The sequence below is a fragment of the Mustela putorius genome, unplaced genomic scaffold (assembly GCF_011764305.1).
Source record: "Mustela putorius furo isolate JIRA1106 unplaced genomic scaffold, ASM1176430v1.1 tig00003859_pilon_pilon_pilon, whole genome shotgun sequence".
In the NCBI taxonomy this organism is placed as follows: Eukaryota; Metazoa; Chordata; class Mammalia; order Carnivora; family Mustelidae; genus Mustela; species Mustela putorius.
The window spans coordinates 10,497,095-10,519,159 of NW_025422011.1; the positions used below are offsets into that span (position 1 = coordinate 10,497,095).

Sequence of the window (22,065 nt, forward strand, 5' to 3'; positions counted from 1 at the left end):
AGTGGCCAAATCTTCTTTTCTTTAGAGGATAGCAGAATTAAGCAGTTAAAGGTAATTAAAGGCCTTTTTGGAGATGAGAGAAGCAAGCCCCCACCATTCTTACCCCCCCCCCGGGACTGATGGCCAGACACTCTATGCACCTAGAATTTTCCCTCCATGCATTTGAATTTTCCCCCCAACCACAACCAGGAAATTCCAAGCTTGGGCTTCTAGGGAGGAAGGAAACTGGGAAACTCCAAAATTTCCAGAACGAGAAGGAAGCTCCTGCATTAAACCGCCCCAAAGGGCCCTTCTCTACTGTGAGGCTGGAGAACAGCCCTGCAAGATGCTTGGACCTGAGAAGGAGGAAAATACTCCCTCCTCCTCCGGTTCCACCACCAGCTCCCAGGACCTAAGGCAGGAAGAGGCCGATCCTGCTGAGACATGCAGCCTGGGAGACTGGCTGTCATTTCGAGAGGCAAGACCAGACCTGCGGTGCATTTCCCCATTCACTTTCACCAGCTACCGTACTAGCCAAGGTTCCCGGAACATCCCATGGGGCTGGATCGACTCAGTCATGGCTGTTGCAGTCAGTTCACATGGGGGCCAGATCTCTGGGGTGCCCTCCTCACCAAAGTCAATGTGAGTCCCCTGGCCGATGTTTTGCCCAGAAATGGAATGAAAACCTTCCAAAGGCAGCTGGATGTATTTCCCAAAGGTAGCAGCAGGAACGAAGTGAGGGCTGCATGGTGGAGGGGTTCCAGGTCTAATCCTAACAATGATCACAAGGATTACTGCTGAGCGCTCCCTCCATGCCAGAGGTTCTGTCAAGGGCTTTGTGCAAATGATTGTCTTAGTCCTGACACCACTGGTCAAGTAGGTATTGTTATTCCGTTGTAAAGATGAGAAGACTGAGGCTTAGACACATTATGTAAATTGCTTAAGGCCACATAATTAATGAGCAGTAGGACTCCAACGGAGGTCTACCTCTAGCATCCATACTGCTTTCTGAGCCGCAGGACACCAGACTCAGCTTCTCCCTGGGCATCCCTGACAGCTGGCCCTTGCCCCGGGCCCTGAACCTTGGGAACTGGAGCAAACATCCTCAAAGGCAGCCTTTAGAAGCAGGTCAGAAACCTGGCTTTAAGACACAATGTTTCCTGCTGGCCTGTCTGAAGTGAGGTCTGTTTCTGAATGTCTTCCAGAAGGTATGGGAAGCTCATTTGGAGAAGAAACCAAATTAATTTTCCAGTTTTTAACAATGCAAACAATGCAGAATATAAACGTGGTTGTTGACTTTTGCCTCCCAAACAATATAAAGAACAGGAAGCTCAAACAGATAATAGGGTACATTTCCTGATTCCCGAGAAACAATCCTTTAGGAAGGCTGGGCTTTATCTGGTACCACTTGTTTGAGAGAGCCTCCCCAGATATGTCCCAGAGGGAGTGCAGAGAGAAGAATCTAGAGGACCCAAGGCTTGCTTCCCCCAAGCCTTGCTTCATTTTTCCTGTCTAAATGGAAAATGTTTCTCCTTCGTCTTTCACATCTACCTTGAGTGGCCAGACAACCCACACACTCGGCTTCCCTTTGGTGCCCTTGCAGAAAATCATGGTCAAGACTGGATGATGCCAGCCAAGGAGGGAGAGTGGTAATTGGGGTGGTGTGTACCATGAATGAGTATGTAGGAGAGAATGAGAAATGTGACCTACTTGATGACCCTCCTTTGCTTTTAAGCACTTGTCTCTTATTCTAATAGAAAGTTATTTCAATAGATGATAGATAGATGATAGAGATGTAAATAGATAAGTGACAGATACATAAATTGATGCACAGATAGGTAGGTAAGTAGACAGATAGATACACAGATAGATAGGTATATCGATGATAGACAGATACAGAGTGTTGTTGTTTAAGTTGAATTTAGAGATTACAGCTGAATCCATGATGGTAAACCATAATCCCACAAAACCACCCAACAGGGAAGTGGATACAGGCCTTCAGAAAAGAGAATTCCAGCCCCAACTTCATTCATTCAACAAAGTATCATTCAGCGCCCATGTGCTAGGCACAGGAACCAGGGCACTGAGCAAGGTAGGCAAGGTCACTGTTCCAGTGGAAGTTATGGCCCAGAGAAGAAGACAGACATTAAACAAGTCAACAACATGATACAATAAATGTTGTAACACAAGTATAAGGTGCTGAGTGATTAGTCCAAAGGGAAGCTCCTCTTCTCCAAGGTCTTTGCTGTCCCCAAGGGATGTCTCTCTAAGGAAATGCCATTTCAGCTGAGAACTAAAGGTGGATTGGAACTAGCCAGCCAGTCTCATGGTCAGCAAACCTCAGGGTCAGGAAATTCACCCTCAGAATAAGCCATAAATCATTTGGTTTAATAGAATCCATTTCCTCTAGCTCCTTCATCATTAGATAACAAAAACAAGTGGTCCCCTTCCTGTGTAAGAAAGGACCATATCCTTGAGGTCCACATTAGACATCCCTTGAGCTCCTCTTCCCTGGATGCAGTCATCATAAATTCTTTAATGATATTTACGTGGAAAAAAAAGAATGGAAAACAAACAAACAAATTCCCAAAGTTTCCCTCCCATACATACCACTATGTTCATGAGCCAGCTGCATGGAGACAAAGTACTGTCCCAGAAAGCCCTCCTGTTCATCGTTGGGCTTATTAAAATGTTAAGATGTTAGACCTTGAACTTCAGACTCAAAGAAGCTATATTAGGAATGAAATAGCCATTTCATTCCTGCTTATGAAAGAGCATTATTAATGTAAAATGCAAGAGTCGATTTCAGACTCCTTGAAAGGAACTCAGGTCCATCGGAAGCCAACACCATGTGGTGCATGGACATCAGCTCCAGGAGTAGGAAATTAGGGTTCAAATCCCAAACCTGCATTAATTAGTTATCCGACCTTCAGAAAGTCATTAAACTTATCTCCTCTACAGGAGGATAATAATACTTACCATGAAGTTAGTGTGAGGGCCAGGCTATATAATGGAGCTGAAAACACTTCACACACATTAAAACACTTGAGGAGTGTAGTTATAGAAAAGGAAAGCCAACCATCTCCCTTGGGGGTGATCATCTCATAATTTACAGGAAGAGATACTCATTCAAGGTCATAGTCATTCTTTTAAAAGGGATCACTACAGACTAGTGGTCCTCATGCATGGTGTGGCTCCAGCAGTCCTGGGATATCTTGCAGTCACGAGTTTCTAATAGTAAAGTGCTCAAGGACGCACACAACTGATTACCTCTTGTAAATTATAACAGTGTTAAGGTTACTCCCCGATATTATTTTGGGGGGAGAGAGAAAAGGATAAGGTTACAGCTATTATGATTGAGTGTAAGCTGCAGTCCATCTAAGTCTCTAAATGCAGTGTGTCCCCCACATGAACTCTAACCATTAGGTGTGTCTTCCCAAGAAAAGGCTGAGGGTGTGGCTTAGGAACACAAGAACTTAGCTTTGCTTTTTTTCTTTACTCAATGTATGGTCTCAGACCATAACTCTACCAGGTAGGTGGACACCCTCCCGGGCCTTACTCATTGTAACAGACATTGTTATTAGTGCAACAAAGTTCTCCTAATTGAATCTTGATTTTGTTCAAAATCCCTAAGTTGTGCTTCAGGGGGTGTGAGGTCCTAACTCCCACCTCCAGTGGGTGAATCACGACCGGTCTAAATCAAGGACTGTGGTCAAAGGTCTCCTAGCCAATGATTGGCTCTGCATGAGCATTTCATGGAATGTGACCCCATCCTTCCAATGAGAAGTAAAGGGAAGTCAATTAAGGACTTCTGGAAAAGCCATTCCTCCAATTTTCTAGAAGAGACACTTGTAAATAAGCATTCCTCCTTCTGCTTCTGGATACTATTATTTTTTTCAAAGGATGCTTGGAACTCTGGGAGTTAGTGTCAGACTATGAAGAGGGCTAACCTATAAGAAGGTGATGGGCATGGTGGACAGGAAAATTAGGAAAAAACTGGGTTTTTGACAACATCAGTGAGCTCCTAAAATCATCCTACCTCCATACTTCTTGTTGGGAGATAGCATTTTATGAGGGTTTCTGTTTCACTGTTCTATTCCTTCCAGAGATATTCAGCTATTCAGAGATTTTCAGATGTTCAGGTGCACTGATATGAGTACACCAAGAAATATGTGACAGATAGTAATTACATGGGGGGGACACTTCATCAGGTCATCTCCAAGTAGTTCCCAGCAACAAAGGAGATAAAGGAGTGAGGCCCTTGTAGCCACATGGTTGGACATCTGTTTCCCAGGGTTCTTGCCTGTTCCTGCTGCCCAGACCCAAGAGACACACTGGCATGACTGCTGGAGGTTATCCTGCAAATCTTCCCTATATACGTACCTGGAGGCTAAGCTCCAATCAACAAAGTGCTCTCCCCAAAAGACCAAGAAACCTCTAATAAAATCAATGAGATCTGACCCTCAACCAAGCTTAACAACCGAGATTCCTAATTATGAATTTTTTCCCATGGCTTAAAATAACTCTGACATCAAATGACACTACTTGTTTCCCAGAATTTGGGTTTCTTTGCTCTTCCAACACATACTTCCTAAGATCTCATCCAGTAAAATAAATAAATAAACTAATTAATTAATTAATTAACTAAAATGTCTCAACCAGCTTGGAGAATCCCGTGGCTCCCTTTTCACCACTATTTCTAGGAAGACATGATAAACCAGCTGCTTTCAGAATTGTGAGGAGTAGAACTTTCTTTTCTTGCTCTCTTCCTCAGTAAACCAAGTGTGAGGCAGCAGAAGAGGGGCTGCTTTGGCTGGAGTTGCTGAGGGGCTTTGAGCCCACTCATCAGAATGCTTCTTGGTCCTGAGCACTGGTGGGGTTGAGAAGTTCAACAACAAGGGCCACCAAGGAACTGGGGACATCCTGTAAACACAGTTCCTGCTCTTCATCCCCCTGGACGCCCCTGATGCTCCAGATCAGAAGAGATCTCCCCGTGATGTGGCCTCAAAGACCCTTTGCTTTCCTATCACAGCATTCTTCCCTGTCATTCACTAAGGTCATTGCTATGTATTTACTCTCCATCCTCCCAGATAGACTGGGAAGACATGTTGCTCCATGAGTAGAAACTGTGTCCCCAGTGCCTGGGAGAACACAAGGCACATGTTATATGTCAATACACATGTGTTGTATGAACAAATGAATCATTTGAAAACCACCAATTATTGACTCAGCTCACAGAACTGCTCGGGGAGGTTGGGCAAAAGCCAGGCTGGGTTGCATTGGGCTTTCTGGTTTCCAAACGCTCATTAAGTCAAAAAAGATCGAGATGAACTCCAAATATGGCTATACATGGTATGTCACAGGAAACCGGGTCCAAGTACAGTAACAGCGTGTAAACACCTACACTATTTCCCATTGTGCCACAAAACCCAGTACCCTTTTAGCCTCCTCTCTTTGTCCCCCCAAGTCTTCTTGCCAGCCTCATCTTGTTTAATGCCTTCCCCCTATCATCTCAAAGCACGAAATGGAAAGGGCACTGGACTGAACATTGGAAGACCAGGGTTTTGATCTTAACTAGTTCCGTGACCTGGGGCAAGTCACTTGCAGTCTTTGAGCTGCCATTCCCTCACCTGTCCAATAAACATGTGCTTTACAGAGTTTCTAGCATCCTTTCCCATTCTGACATGCCATTGTCTTTGGATTTGAGTCACCAGCCCATGGCAAGTTCTCATTGAGGGTCCTCTCTCCCTTTCTCCTCTTCTTCCTCCTTGGATCCACATTTTGGTGCTGCTGTAAGGGTCCAGGCCAGCTGGCACTTTCTAGGCCCCCGCAAAGCCTCTGAAAACTCTCCTACCCCTGCCTCCAGTGCTTTTACTGAGTTACCCTAGCGAGGGTACTGTGATTCACCTTGACAGGGCACCCCAGTCCCCTGCCAACCCAACTGTATCTGCACACCTCAGGCAATGGCACGACCATGAAGCCTGAGCACATACCAGGTCTTCTTAGATAAGCACTGCCCAGGAGGGGATGGCAGCTCGGAAGAGATGGGTAAACATTCCGAAGAATACAATTTCAACGATTGGGGTCAACCAGCAACGGGAGACAGAGATAAAGGCAAAAGTTACCTCCGGTAATAATAGGACCTTGTAGTTCCACACCACGTGCTTCTACCAACCAGCACAAAACACTTTCACACTAGCAGGCCAAGGTGGAGAGGTCCCGGGGAGGCAGAGGGATTATTATCCCCAGGTGGTTCACACAGTGTATTGAAGCATTAGACAGATAAAGCCAGTAGCCCAAGGTCACACAATTAGGCTTTGACATGGTGGGAATTAGAGCACAGTGTCCTAATCTCACCTGGGGGCTATTTCTAGTAGACTCCTGGTGGAGCCTTTTGTTTATACCTTGGTTCTATCTTATCTTACCTGTCCAGGTAGTGAGCTGGCTTTCTCTCTTGGGCGTAACTAGTGGGAAACTTGAGTGTCCCAGGATGGGCTTGCCGGCCTGAGCTCAGAATCCAGCCTACGTGACTTGCAGGCTACAAGCTGGACCCAGAGGGGCCAGTCTGTGGAATGCTGTTGCCGTTTGCACTTGGGAGGCACCGAAGAGCCCCGAGTGGCAGCTGAGAACGCAGAGGCTCCAGGGCTGATAAAAGTTGTAATTAACGTGCACATACAACCCTTTCATCTTCAAAGGCTTTACTCCCATTAGCTAGTTATTCCTCCTATCACTCCCATGGGTGAGGCGTCATTTTTGTCTTCTCAGTTCGCAGACAGAGAAGCCGATGTGCAGAAGGGGCCCTTTGCCAAGGAGCCTGGCTCTGGTTCAAACAGAGGAGATTCCTGGCTCCCAGCATCTAACCTCCCTTGGGGTGACAGGAAAACAGTGCAAAGGAATCCTAGAGGCTCAAGCCACCAAACTCCTCTGGGTGGGAGACTGAATTTATACTCTTCTGGAAGGAGGTGGAGTCTACAGAATGACTTGCTCACTTGATTGGAGTGGCTAACATCCTAGTGACAGGCAGCCACCAGAATGGAAAACCAGAAAAGCCTGCTGCTCTGCTGTAGTGAGACAGGAGCTGAGTCTTCCAGACCATGCTGTGGCAGACATCACTAATGGATCACAGCACCCTCTGTGGCTGAGCCAAGGTTTGGCTTCTTAGCACAGCCCTCCAGGCAGCCTCTAGCAATCAATGGGAAATGGTACGTGAGCCGAAATCTATTTGCTACCGGGGCCGCAGGGCTTGCCTGGGGTTCTTTTCCATTGCCACTCTCCAACCCAGCCAGAGCTGCTCAAGATCTATCCCAAGAAGGGCAGGAGCAGCTGCCTCACTTCTGAACTCTGTCCAGCAGCCTCCGAAGAGGGTGTCGTGGGAACTTCCCTGGGGCAGAAGAACTGGATCTTGCCGCCCGTGCCACTGACACTTGATCGCCTGGAATCTGCCCGATGTCATCCCTCACCCGTCCGCAGCTCGGCCTCCTCCTCAGACAGCCTGCGCCCTCTCCTGAGCCCCTCAGGCCACACTTCCTTGAGCCCCTTGGAAACTTCCAGCCCAAGCTCTGCACTTGCGTAGGTTGCCCCCTACTCTCTCCCTCTCTGTCCATCTTCTCTTCCATGTGCTCGTCCCCCTTGTCCTCAAATCCCGCCCCTTGCAGGAAGCCCGCAGGGTTGCGGCTCACAGAGCTGTCCGCCTTTCCTCACCTTCCGGCGCTTGGTGATACGTCATCTCCTGGAGCCCTGTCACCTGCTTGTTCTCCCCCCAAACCATAAACTCTCCAAGGACAGAATCTAGATCTTCCTCTTCCCTCACTACTTCTCACCGTGCCAGCCACACTACACTCTTTAGTGAACTGAATTAGGGAATTGATCACCGTGTTACAACTGGGGAAGCCGGCAAACTGTAAGGGAGAATCTGGCCCACAGTCCTGTGACCAAGGGGAGAAGGGCTGACATCCGTGGGCTGCACGCGGTTGTCCTTTGTCCTAGAATGCCATGTCTGCGTGGCGAGCTGGAGGCACGGTGACCAAGCCATAATGGAGGGTATTGCATGTGACAAGGGAACAGAACGCATCTGGTATTTTATTTCGGTTTCTGGTTGGTGGATCCCAGACGGATATGAGAGGGGCACACCCAGGGTGGATGTGATCTCAGTAAGGATTTTGAGAGACTGGTGGAAGGTCAGGACCCTGGCGGGGCATTTAGTCCTTGACCCACTTGGGCAAACTCTTAAGTAGTGCCATCTTTAGGACTTCCTTTTTCCTATTTTTTCTCTCTCTCCCTCTCCCTCCCATCCTTCCTTTTTTCTTTTCCTCAACAAAAAGAGCTTCTCTGGGTTTATGAAAAAGAAGTATCTTAGCAGGAATCTGGAAGGTTCTCAGTAAAAGAAGCAACTTGCCATCTAAAAGGTCTGTCGTGCCCAATGCCTTGGTAGGGGTGTGTGTGTGTGTGTGTGTGTTTATAATAGCTATAATAAATACATGCATATTTATGTATTTATTATTAATCATATATTAGTATTTGTTATATAATTATACAATATTAATTATGTGATTTTTCATATGTTAATTATATAATATATTTAATATAGGTCGATTATATAGTTTATATATATTAATTATGTAATGTATATAATACATAAATAATAAAATAATATATTTGTTTGTCTTATTTGCTTTTTTCCCCCCTCACGGTCACCCTAGTTTTTTCCATAGGATGCTACAGCTCACCCTCTACACACTGCTTTGGCTGAGTAGTGTGGTTCATTTTGTACCAACATACTGCAGCATTCCCTTAAGGGAAGTGGAACAATCCAAGTTACTCATGGAGCTTTGAGAGTAAAGGACATAATCTTTTCTTAATAGCTTGGCTTTTTTGATCACTTGAAGCAATGTCTCTTCCAATGTACAGTTTAAGGAAAAGGGTATTGCATTCAGATCCTATAAGTAATCTCGGGACTGGTTTCCTGCAGTTTTAGCCGTGTGACTCAGACATGTTCCTAACTTCTCTGGCCCCAGCTTCTGCATCTGCCCATTCCAAGGTGGTTGAGAGGATTCAGTTGAGTTCTCTGAACAAAGCACCTTGTTCCTAAGAGTCATGCTTCCCTGCCATTGGGATTTAGAGTACAACCGAGTCAACAGACTTGTTTCTGGCATGGATTAATAATTCACCTCTGACATTTAATACAAACCAGGCATCACTTTTTTTTTTGGCCCTGCATTATAGTCATGTTATTCTTTCCATTAAGTTTTATGAGGCTTAGGTGTTCGTGGCCTACAGAGTGGTGGATTTATAGAACGTGAGGTCTGGAAGAGATTTTACAGATCAACTAGAATCCAATCCTCTCATTTTATATATGGAAAATTGGAGGTAAATAGGGGTGAAATGATTTTTTCAGCAAACTAAAATATAATAAGTAATAGACATTTTTATTCTTGAGGCACCTCTATGTGCTAGACACTTAGCACAAGATACCACATGCTAAACATTGTCCAAGACATTTAACGTATGCACTGTCTGAGCGCACGCAGCTCCGAAGTGGAAAAGAGGGAAATCAGCCTCAGGTCTGGCTCTTTTCACAGCCTCTGCTCCTTCTACACAGCCCTCCTCCAAAGCCAAACCTCCTCATTCCCAGGGAACCACAAGAAACCTCTGATTTCCCACAAGTGATCTTTGGAATAGGAGGTTTTTAAACCATTGAAAAGAACAACTTCCTCTTTTTTTCTTTTAACAGAGTGACCAAAAGACAACATCTTTTCTCTAAGTGTCATCGGGAATACGATTTTGAGGCTTGGGGTTTTTTGTGCAGGAGACCAGATTTGGAAGGAAGTGCTAGGGCATAGAGGCAGACAGATTTATAGGAAATCATGATCCCTGTCCTATTGGACAAAACCTAATGAGCTCTGAACTTCCCCTGCCTTGCCTGACACGTCAAACTTCAAGAAAGATACTCACATTAGGGAGAATGCAGAGAAAAGCAATTTCAAGGAGGTTTGAGGATCACTAAAAGCGACACTAGAATAAATAAAAGTAAAATGTTTCTATAGACGAGTAAAAAAAAAAAAAGGATAAAAAAGAATTAGCCAGAATCTATAAAAAATCACCAAAGGTAAGTGATAAAGATTGCTTTGCCAAATCTAGAAATTTCACCCATTCAGTCATCCAAAATTTATTGAGCATCTACTATAATTGGGGAACTGAAAATTGGGGGCTACCGCAATACAAAAATGTACACAATGCACATAAAGCATGAACTTTTCCTTAAGGAGCTCCTCTGCTCACCAATGAAAGAGAACAGATGGCCACACACAGCTCAGAAGCATCCCTTAAACTTCATCTAACCCTCCTGGGGGGGTTACGAATTATCAGGGAGAAACAAGACAATAGAGGCGAATAAAAGTCACTCAGGGGAGACTGGAGGGATGTACTTGACCTCTAAGGCTGACATTGGGAAGACAACTTGTCCAACCACAGAAGGTCCACAGAGAAGATGAACTTCAGGTAAGAGATTTCTATGCCAGCATCACTTCTCTGGTCTACCTCTGTGTGACCAGTGCTCTGGTCAGTACCTGAATACTTGTCTTCTCCTTGCAGGAAAACGTGACCGTGCAACCAGCTGGGGTCTTGGGAGGCTGGCTCAGTGACCTCACCTGGTCTCCCGCCTGCTGTAAGACAGTGCACAGCTCTGCTGGACTCTGCTTCCTTCCGTCACATTTTGTGATGGGCAGATAAGAGATCCTCACTTATTACTTCTGGACTGTGTGAAGGCTGGGGCCAGGGACTTGCACAGAAACCACCCTCTAGACCCGAGGCAGGAGACCAGGTATGGGTTGCAGGGCATTGTGAATTTCTCCTTGGCATCTCAATTTGCATAATGACGAACACCTACAAGGCTTTATTGTCATCACCTTAATACCTCAGCAGGTTGTCTTTGAGAGAGGAGTAGTAAAAGATGCTGCCTAGATCCATGACTAATGTGTGGGCCCTAGAAGGCCCTGCAGACCTGCTCAAGTGAAATTCAAATGGGTAAGGAATCTGTGATGAGTCTCTGAGCCCAGGCCAAACACACACAGACAAGGCAGATGTCCCCAGGGGGCTCTGTTTCTACACTTCCTTGGTGGCTTGTTTCTCAAGCAAAGCACCCAGAGGAAACACTGCCCATCTCCCCCACCTCCCCTTGCACAAGTCACCTGCTGGGCCACACAGAAGCCAGGTCACTTTTAGGTGTAGGCTAGGCTCAGGAAGAAGGGCCCACTTGTAGTATTTGCTCAGGTCCTTACGCCAGCCAGAGAGTGTAGCCTGACTCCTCATGGCCTCATCTCTCAGTTCTCTCTTCCCTCATCAATTCTAGCTGGTAGAGAGAAGGCCCTGGGGCCAAGGACCCTTGCACTGAGGGCAAGCACATTCTTGCTATTTGACTGACCCCTTTCCTAGCTTTGTCCGTTCACCAGCCAAAGCCCTAGATGGTAGAGAATCCCCCATCAGCAACCTCCACCTCTCCTCCAGGGGACAAGTAATGAAGTGATGATGAACAAACAACTCAATCCACCATCCTTTTCAATTCTACTCCCTGCCCCCAACTTCCCACCATATAGAAGAGAGGAGAACTTCTCTCCAGGAATTGGAATGAACAAGACACTCAGAGTATGAATGGGGAGAAGTTTCCATGACAACTTCTTTCTCCTTCATATTTGCAATTCCATCCCCTTCCTTTGGCATCATAAGGAGAAAGGGAGGGCAAGACCAGCTCTGTGGACCTTATGACCTAACCCACACCTGATTCCCAGATGGAGTTTATGGAAACAACCAGAGTACCACCAGGCATCACCACTGGGGTTTCTGGGGGCTCTGACCGCTTGATACACTAAGAGAAGCACACTAAGGCAGTGCCTAAGAGCTTGGACCCAGTAGCCGGATCACCTAGGTTGGAATCCCAGTTCCATCATGTACCAGCTCTGTGGCCTTGGACAAGTTACTCAAATTCCCCATGGCTCAACGTTCTCATGTGTAAAACAGGGCAAACACTCACACTACTCAGAAGGCTGGTGTACGTTAGAAGGCTGGTGTAGAGGTAGCGCTGTGTAAGTATTCACTATTGTTACTGATTGTGGCGATCGTCACCTCAAAAATATCCAGCCAACTGCAAAGAAACAAGTGCACAAGGTACAGGCGCTCTCTCTAACTGTCAAGGAAGGTTGTGGGGAAGGAAGGTGAACCGACAGGCACCTCCAGAGGACACTGGCCGAGACACCAGAGCAAATGTGGAAAATATCTCCCCACTGGAGTTCCGCAACTCCAAAACTCCAAAGTCTTCCTCGAAGAAGATTTCTGGGGCCTCAGTTTTGCAAATCGCCTTCTGGTTAGTCAGCCCCCTCCCACCCCCAGGCCAGTTGGTCCACACTTGCACTCACAAGAGCCACTTGCCTCGGGTGGACACACCCAGGCAGCCGGAGCACACCACGCTCAGGAAGATCTGGCTTCGGGATGGTCTTTTCCCCTGCGACACCTGTCCCTTCATTCCCCATTTGACTCCCTGTGTCCAAGCGTCACCGGGCAGATGATCCCTGGGCTAGGGAGGCAGGACCTGCCCCAGTTATGGGCAACTCCAGACTCGGCAAGCTTCTAGGGAGAGGAGACAGAGTTTGCTGTTGCCCGTGGGGTTCCCCCGCAGACAGCAGGCTTCCCTGGAGACTTATTCTTTCCTGAGCTGCAGGAGACCCGCAGAGAAGGTGAGACGCTTCTGTGAAGCTCTTCTGCTTCTCTCCCAGCTGCCACCACCTTCCAGAAGCAGGCATGGTGGGAGGAGGAGAATCAGAAGGGTGCTCAAGGAGTCCAACCTCAGATCAGCATCTCCCAAATAACCAGACCTCCAAGTGGGCTGCTGCTGGGGAGGGTTTTATTTTGAGGCTTAAATTTGGGGGTTGGTGTCACCATCCTGCGTGGCTCCCACCCCCTTCTTGGCCCAAGAAGGTAGTAACCCTGTCCTGAAACAGACGTCCCAAGCCACAGCAAGCAGCCACCAAAACCACAAATAGACGGGTGACCTCCCTGTTTGGGCAGACCAAACATGAGCCCTGTGCTGGGCAGCTGACCAGCCCAGCGCCCTTCTTACCCCTGCCCTCAGCAAAACAGCCATCACCAACTGTTATATACACGCACAGACGTATCTGCTGTGTTACGTATGCTGTCCAGCAGCGTGTAGAGGGCCAGGTTAACTCTGGATTCTGGATATTCACTTGAGTTCATCAGTTACTGGTAACCAGGGCCAATGCCTGGATCTGGGGCCACACATGCATACAATGAATGTGACATGATCCCTGACGTCAGGGGGCTCCCACCATTCTGCAGAAGATAGATAAGACAGAGCATGTCCGGTTTGGGGTTTCCCCCCGCGGGAGAAGTGAGAAAGTCATTAGCATCCCTTGGCCCACAAAGGGAAAAAGGCCTCCCTCTGCATGATTTTACTGTGCAGCTTCAAGGCTAATTAATTTTAGCCCAGTGGGGCCCTATGAGAAGCAGATCCTGCCTTGTCAGAAGTGAGCTTCCTGGAATGGCTGCCATCCTACGACCCCAGCTTCTCAACGCGAGGTGACTTTACCCATCACCACCACCACCAATTTGACAATGTCTGGAGGCATTATGGGTTTTCATGACTTGAGGGGGACCGTGCAAGACCTGAATCTAGTATGTGGAAGCCAGAGACACACAGCCAGCCATTACCCAGGAAACCCCATACCACACCACGCGCTGGCGACTTAGGGGTGAGGACGGTGATCTTCTGACCACGAATCCCACCCCCCCCACCCTCAGTGCCTAACTGGCAGCAACAGCCAGCAGGGATGGGATAAATGTTTGTTGACACTGTGGGCTGGTTCACTAACGTATTCCACAGTGGGTAGATAAGTAGCAGGGTGATAGAGAGACACGCCCTGCTTTCAGTCCCGCTCTTTCGTAGATTCAAATCCTATCTGGTCCCTACTGCCACCTCCTCTCTGTGGATCTCTCCAGGCCTGCTTATCATGTGTCAGCTCAACAATGTCATTAGCCTGTCAGTTGGGTGCACCATATTCTACACACAGAACCACAAAGTTTTTGGCCAGAGGTGCCGATCTCATACACCTAATTCCCCCGTGGTACCCAGCACAGTGTGGGGCCCATAGAAGACACCGGGTACATGCTTAAGGAGGGGTGAGCGATACCCACATGAGGGGTAAAGGCATGGGCTCAGACACATACCGACACCCACATGTGTGCCCACACACAGCCAGAAAGAATCAAATATGTAACTTGTCTTGGTAGTTCACATATGGGGTGATCAGGACGTGGAGAGCAGAGGCATATGAAATGTTTCTCCCCTATACTTCTCCTGTTTTCAGAACCAAATATCAATTTAATCGGACCCTAAACTGAAGAAGGCATTGTCAAGCTGTGAATTCATTTATGCAAAACGCTTTGCAAAGGTTTTGACTCCTAATCACACGAAGCCATACATTTATTGGTAGAAAAATAGAGACCCTTAGACAAAATATATACTATGCGTGAAGTGGTAGAGTGTTTGCACATTTGAAATCCTGACTCTCCTGGGAAATTTGGCATACACAATCACTTTATCCATACCAAGCCAGATTCCACAACCACAGACTAGAAAACACTCCTTCCTAACTCTGTCAGGTTGGTCTGGCTTCCTATACCCTGGATGACCAGCTTTGGGGGAGGACATGGTTTTTTTTTTTTTTTTAAAGATTTTATTTATTTATTTGACACAGAGAGAGAGAAATCGCAAGTAGGCAGAGAGGCAGGCAGAGAGAGGGGGGGAAGCAGGCTCTCCGCTGAGCAGAGAGCCTGACGTGGGACTCGATCCCAGGACCCTGAGATCATGACCTGAGCTGAAGGCAGAGGCTTAACCCACTGAGCCACCCAGGCGCCCAGGGGGGAGGACATATTTTAAGAAAAATTTGAACTTGCCAAGTGAGTGGATAGTGGGGTTCGAATTTAAAGTAGGAGGCACCAGGCTACCCTGATCATTCTAAAGAACATTCGTGTACTTCCTAGTCAAGCAGAGACACAAAGGAAATTGAGTCATCAGCCTCTTGCTGTGCAATCCCCCAGAATTTCTTTCTGAAGCAGAAAAGATCCCCTCCGAGAACCATGCTTTGTCCGACAGCATCTGCCACCTGCTTCTGCTCACCCTTGCACAAGAGCCACTTCCTTTTCAGGCTCTGGGTGGAGCTGGCTGAATCGAGGTGCTAGAAAGACATAACTCGCCAGCCTGTGTCTCAGTCCTAGCCAAGACCGAGACCAAGCCCCAGCCCTGGCCCAGACCCAGCCCAACACAACCTAGCCCCAATCCCAGGACAGCCCCCAGCCCAGCCCAGCCCAGCCCTGCCCCAGCCCTGCCCCAGCCCTAGGCAAGACCCCTGCTGGGGAAGCCCAGCTTGCCTCCCACCATCTCTTCTCTGTCAGGGAACCCCAACTTAGAACCATCAGCCCAGAAGCCGTAGACAGATCTGAAATCTCACTTGGGTGGCTGCCTGTCACCTCGAGTTCCATACGGCTTTCAGTTCAAGATCCTTGACTTTTGTAGAAGACCATGTCAGCCCACCACCTAAGTCCTTAAGGCTTGCCCTCGCTGGGCCACATACAACCTGCTAAACACCGGGGGCCTCCGCGGAGCATGTGATGAGGGCCTTGCTAGGTTAATGCATCTAAAATGCTTACAGGGTTAGGGTGAGGGACTCTGCAGGGGCTCTTCTTTAATTTTCAGGCAGGAGGGAATTGCCCTAACTTGTTTCTTAGACGAGAAGCAGAGCCTCTCCCTTTTTTCCAAGCCTGCAAATGAGAGCATGTCTAGAAGGGCAGCTGAACTCTGATAAGGCAATTGACTTATTTTAGTAACAAATAACTAGGTTGGCATCTCTTGACAGCTGTGGCCAACCCTGGGGAGAAACAGTCCAGGGTAGGGCAGGGTAGGGCAGCCAAGAGTCCACAGAGCCTGCCAGGGGGGAGAAGCCATTCACACCAGGCTTCACGTTAGTTGGTCACATGGGACAGGGAAGGGAGGAGAATCACATACACACACAATTTCCCAAGTAACGAATCAAAGGAGCATAAGCATTGGAGTCTAACACTCTAATGTTAGACAATGGGAAACCCCATCCCCACCGTTTACCAGCTGTGTGTCCTTGGGAAAGTCACGCCTCCTCCCTGAGCCTCAGTTTCTTGGTCTACAAAATGGGGTTAAGAAAGTGCTAAACATATACAGGACGGTCATGAGGCTTATACGGAATAACCTATTCAAATCCCCCGGCTGAGTGCCTAGTGCAGAGCTGGTGCTCAGTAAACGGCACTTCCTTGGGACTTAGCATTCTTCTTTGCAGTAGCAGCGTGAGGCTTCGAGAAGAAATATATATCATTATTCTTCTATTAAGCTCAAAGAGGATATATTGTAGAGTAAAATTTTTTAAATGTAGTGGGTGTTTCATATAGCATTTAAGGTGTAAAACAACTGTTGTGCCCACTGCAGGGACAAGAGGCTGGGGCTCATCACTGTCCTGGATGGTACAGGTGTTTCAGAGACCCGTGGATGGAAAATGCCCAGCCCTCAGTCCATCTGCAAGAGAAAAAGTCACTCCTCCCTCCTTTTCAGGATCTGTTTCCTCCATGGGAAAAAAGGATTTTTCTAAATGGTCCTTGGAGTCCCCATTGCTGAGTCTATGACAATGAGTCAAGAAATATTTCTTGAATGAATGGAAGAGGATCTGTCATAAGTTAAGAATTTCATGCTGCCTGTGCTGCTTCTGCGTGGGGTGATTTGAAAGAAAATGGAACCTTTTCTTACTGGCTGCCAGCTTCAGACACACCTACTTGGCCCTGCGCCTTTGCAAGAAATAAGATGTCCAATGCGTATCTGGGGAGCAACCGAACTGACTGATGCTAATCTCAGCAACGATGGATTTCTTGCTTCTGCACCTGGGAAAACTCAGCCAAAGCCTTAATTCCCAGGAAGAGGGGTCTCTAACCTCCAAAGGGAGCAGAAGGGCCCCCAAGCTCCAGAGCCCTTAGATGCACCCCTTTTTCTCAACACCAGGGGCGCAATTCCCAAGCAGTGAGGAGAGGAGATAGGGGAGGGCTCGACCCCCTTGCCCTCTACCCGGGGCCACTTTCTTTCCCCTGCTTATGACACTGAGTTCAAAGTGTCTATTCTCCAACTTAATTTTTGGGTCCCGTGTTGGCCGTTTCTATACTTTTTGCTTTCTGACACGGAGGATGGAGACCTTCTTCCTCCCCAAAGCTTTGTTCCTCTCCAAAGTTTCCTCGTTGTCTTTTGGAGGCGTCCCTCCTTACTAATCCACCCACACTGTGTGTGTGTGGGGGGGGGTAACTGGGGCAAAGGTACTGCCCACACCCCCACCCCAGCTCCTCTTCCTCTTTCCCCCTCTGCCTGCCCAGGCGAGCTGCTGTTAAGTCACGTCTCCAAGTCTCAGTTCCTTCCAAACAACGTTACAAGCTCATGAAAGTCAAAGCTCTGACAGTTATTGCTACTGGCACTTTATCGTGCTTCCTCCAAATGATGCTGCCCATAAGGACCATGAAAATGCGGGGCAGGGAGTGAGGCTTCTGGTCTCTGGGAGAACCTCAAGGGTTAGGACAGCCCCAAATATTTGGGGACAGGGCCCTTCAGAAGAATCAGGGAGACCAGCTGGAAGGAGTCAGTAATCAGGATCTTCAGAAAAAAAAGCATTAGAAATGCTGGAAGGTAATACACAGAGAGATGTCTCGGGAGGTCCCAGAGAAGGCTGGGCCAGGGCTCTCCCTGCACTCCAGTTTTTCTCTTCTCTGGCACCTGGAGCGTTTTTGCCTTTCAAGGGCTTGCTGGAGCTCAGTTCACCTTAAAGTCCTCCTCAATGGCCTCTGATCCACCTGAGCCCTCTGTCCCCAAACTCCTTCCAAGGATGTTTGGACTATCCATACAGTCTAACATGTTCCCACTAAGCACAGGCTCATGGACCTGGGTTCACACGTGCACCAATCCTCCTGGCTATGTGAAAACTGACAAGTTACTTAACCTCTCTGTTTATTTCCGTCCTGTAAAACAGGGCTAGTAACAGGACACTTCTCCCTGGGCCACCGTGAGCATAAAGAAAGTTAACGCTTATGAAGATTTAGCACGGCATCTGGCCCCCTGAAAGCATGTAGCAAACGGCAGCCGGAGCTGGCATTTCTTCTATTAGTATGATTATCATCGCTATTACTACTTCTGTTTCACCAATCTAACTCTTCAATCCTCACTCATCCCCAGCCCAAAATACCCAGGTAAGACTGTGTCTTTACTTTCTTGTTCCCCCTAGAGCTGGGTTTAATAAAGACTTGCTGAGTAGAATGAACCATAGGCTGAGCTGTCTTAATGACCCAGCTGGCACTTCTTAAAAGAAAAATTAATTTTGCTAGCAATAAGCAAATCAGCCATGTAATTATCTGTACACATACAGACAAAAAGAAAGAACGCCTGGAGTTCAGTCTCACCAGAATAGCCCACCAGCCATCTTGCACTCCAAAGCCACTGAAGATACAGACCCTGTTTGGATGGGGCAGGGCAGCCCCAGCTCCAGGGTCCCTAACACGACCCCGATGCCCAGGCTCCCCTCCCTGCTCTGAGGCTGCCAGGCAGGGAATGTGAGGCACAGTACTGTCTGGATTTTCCCTAACTGATTGGCAGAAGCAGGAGGCTCGCAAGGATCCAGTAGCTGGCTCAGTCACTGCCCTTCCTCCTCACACTCCCTGCCCCAGGCTGGCACCTCATGGAAACCCAGAACCTCACAGAGCTGGTTCAAGTTCCCACAAGCGCTAGATAGGCAGTGACTGGAGCCAGCTCCAAGAGCGTTGGAACCCAGGCCCAGTGGGGAGCTCCAGGGCGCCCGCACCCCTTTCTGGAAAGCTCCTGGCCATCAGTCCTCACACCACCATCTCTAGGGCCACCTGGCCAACAGCCCCGGCCCCGCCTAGCTCTGCCCTGCCCGGCCGCAGCGCAGCCAGGCTTCCAACGCCCGTGGGCACACGAGCCTGTTGGTCCAGACACCGGTTGCGCGCACCCAGGAGTACAGTTACTTTCTGCCTTGTGCTGCAGGCACCAGCGACCTCACCCAAAACCGCGCGCCGGCAGCCTGCCCGGCCAACTTTCCTCGCTCTTTCTCTTTTCCTTTCAATCCAACGGTGCTTCCCTCCAGCACACTCTCCAACGGCTTAGCGCAAATCCTAGCTCCACTCTCCGGAACCAAATCCACGCGGTCCGCCTCCCACTTGCCTCCGGTCCCCGGTCCCCGGGACCAATTAAGCCAGGTGGCTACCGGGTCCCTCCGGGCCACCCAGGCCACTCCCTACCGCTGCCCCCCCCCCCCCCCCCGCGGCACTCACCGATCTGCGCCAGGCTCAGCTGCAGGAGGCACAGTCCCCAGGCAAAGCGCCCCCAAAACTTGTCCATGGTGTGAGCGAACCGAGAGAGTGAGCGCGGGGCGCCGGAGGGTCGGGGGCACTGGGCAGGGGCCGGCGGAACACGGGGCGAGCGGGCCGGACGGAACCTATCAGGGGCTGGGGTCCGGCTGGGCAATGAGGGCGCCTGGGAAGTTGGGTGCAGTTTTTATTCAAGGGCTGAAAGAGTGACCTAAGAGGGAGGAGGGAGCGAGCGCAGGACACACCCAAGCGAGGGGGCTGTGACTAAGCAGCCGACAGAGGTTTAAAGACGTAGCAGCCCTCCCCTGCGCTGGCCCTTCCGCCCCCGCCCCATGCTCTGGGGAGACCGTAAATCCGGGCGGCCTGGGCGGGCGCCGGGAGGGCCGGGGTGCCTGTGCGCCCCGGGACGCGCCGGGGTCTTCTCCGGGCCCGCCGGGAGGGCGGCCTCAGGACCCGCAAGGGATTGACTGGATCCCCAAACCCAGCTGCCTTGGGTTCAGCCTCCGACCCCTCCTCTCCGCTGAGTTTCTCTGGGAATCGGGCTGGGGAGTGGTGTCTCTGGGTTTCGCAGACAGCTGGATATTCTGGGAGGGGGGATGGCCTCATGGCAAGGAGGTCCTGCTTGGAGAGCTGAGTTCCGGTGCTTATGTTGGACTGGAGGGGTCTGGAGCTTGTGATTCTTCCCAGGGGAAGAGGATGAGCTCCTTCTTCTTCCCAGTGAAAGAGAAGCCAAGTTCTCCTGGCTCAGGTGGAGTTTTGCTTTTTATCAGGGCTGCTCAGAGAAAACAAAAGAGGACCAGTCTTGGGACTGCTACTTCCCTCTTCCAACCCACAAGTCATCTTCCAGCCTCAGACTGGCACGTGGATCCATCCAGCCACTCATCCATCCAGTCACCCATACTCATTCATCTTCCCAAACGTCCTTCGACCCACCTGTCTACCCAGTTATCCATCCCTTCCATCTACTTATCCAACCACACATTCTTCCTTCCATCCATCCAACCATCCATCCACTTATTCTTCCGATCACTCTCTTATACAGCTTCTCCACCTTCCCATACATCCCTTTCCAAGTGTCTTCATAAACCTCCATCCATCCATCTATATACTATCCTCTTCTCCAGCCAGTCACATTTGTTCATCAGTGTATCTATCCATTGCCATCCACCCATCGTCCACAAATCCAGCCACCACACAAACATCCATACATCCACCCATCCTCTCTTGCTCCTGTTTAGGCTCCAATGATGCAAACATTCATCTACTTTCCCTCCTCCGTCCTACCCTGTACATTTCAGGAAGAGAAGGAAGATTGTCCTGTTCTTCAAGAGAGGCATTTTGAGTTAAAAAAAAAAAAATCACCCTTCGCATTATAATTTCATATCTACCTATAGCATGACAGTGGTTTCATATTTGAAAATCAAGAGCAGTATTTATTGTTGATGTGGACCACCAGAAGTGTAACTGAATGGCCTTCTTGCCCGGTGGGGTACACAGAAAAAGATAATGCTGTCCGTGACCTTGACATGATCCTGAAGGTGCCGTGCCAGGATTTCTGACCAAAGCAATTCCTCTTTGATTTTGTTATTTTTGCGAAGAAATTGAAAAATTGGGAAAAAGCGTATGCAGCTGTCCCTGATTCACCAAACCTGTAGTGAGTGCTCAGGGATATCAAGATAAGTAAGATCTGCCCTACCTTCAGGGGCCCCACAATTTGGTAGAGAATCAGACTTACAAGCTGGCTATTAGCATGCAATAGGAAATATAGTGCAGAATCCCTGTGGGCAGAGTGCTATCCATCCTAGAGAAGAGAGTCCCACCTTTTCCTGGGGGAACCCCAGGGGGACTTCTTGGTGGAGGTGGTATATAAGCCAGGTCTTAAAGGAGGGGGAATTCTTCAGGACAAGGCATCCACCCACTGGCAGTACTCCATAGCGACTAAAAGCAAGGATTCAGGAGTCGGAATGCCTAGCTTCCTACTTGCCTTGGTGACCACAAGGTCATAGTGCAAGCAAGCACATTAGCCTCTCTGTGCCTCAATTTTCTCACATCTAACATGGGGTTAATAACGGTATCTACTTCATAGACTTGGGGAAGATTAAATGACTCAGATGTCCTGTACATATTAAGCACTAGATATATGCATAAATATGCATGCAGTAAGTGCCGTAGAAGTGTTTGTTATTATGACTAAAAGCAAACTTGTGAGTGAGTGCGGAAAAGTGAAAGCACATGACTTGTTCGGGCAATGGAGAGCAGTTTAGTGTGCCTTGAAGATTCAGCGAGACGAAGATGTTGAGAAGAGGATAGCAAACAGGAGGCCCGGCTCAGGTCACAGACTGTTTCAGGGACTTTGAACTTGACCCTTAGGAAATAGGGAGCCAATATAAGTTTAATTATTGTGGTTGCTGCTGCTGCTGCTGTTGTTGTTGTTATTATTATTATTATGCTAAGACACACCTAATGTAAGATTTACCATTTCAACCATTCCAGGACATTCTTGACCAGTTCTGGCTGCTACAGTTGAATGCCACAAACGGGGTGCTTAAACAACAGATAGTTATTTCTCATGGTTTGGGAAGCTGGGAAGTCCCAGATCAGGGGGCCAGCGGGGCTGGATTCTGCTGACAACACTCTTCCTGG

General features: G+C 48.6%; 1 protein-coding gene across 20 annotated transcripts in view; it reads right to left on the reverse strand.

Moving 5' to 3' along the window:
• The window catches only part of CD44 (CD44 molecule (Indian blood group)), an 86,993-nt gene extending 67,350 nt beyond the window's left edge, over positions 1–19,643 (reverse strand). For 6 of the 20 annotated variants that reach the window (XM_045066033.1, XM_045066028.1, XM_045066035.1 and 3 more), the window contains exon 1: positions 19,387–19,638. In XM_045066033.1, coding sequence (XP_044921968.1) covers positions 19,387–19,453 — 67 coding nt within the window. In that variant the 5' untranslated portion in view covers positions 19,454–19,638. Of the gene's footprint in view, positions 1–19,386 lie in introns of all 20 variants that reach the window. The other 14 variants (XM_045066026.1, XM_045066027.1, XM_045066025.1 and 11 more) reach the window with 6 other exon arrangements.
• Between the last annotated feature and the right edge of the window lie 2,422 nt (positions 19,644–22,065).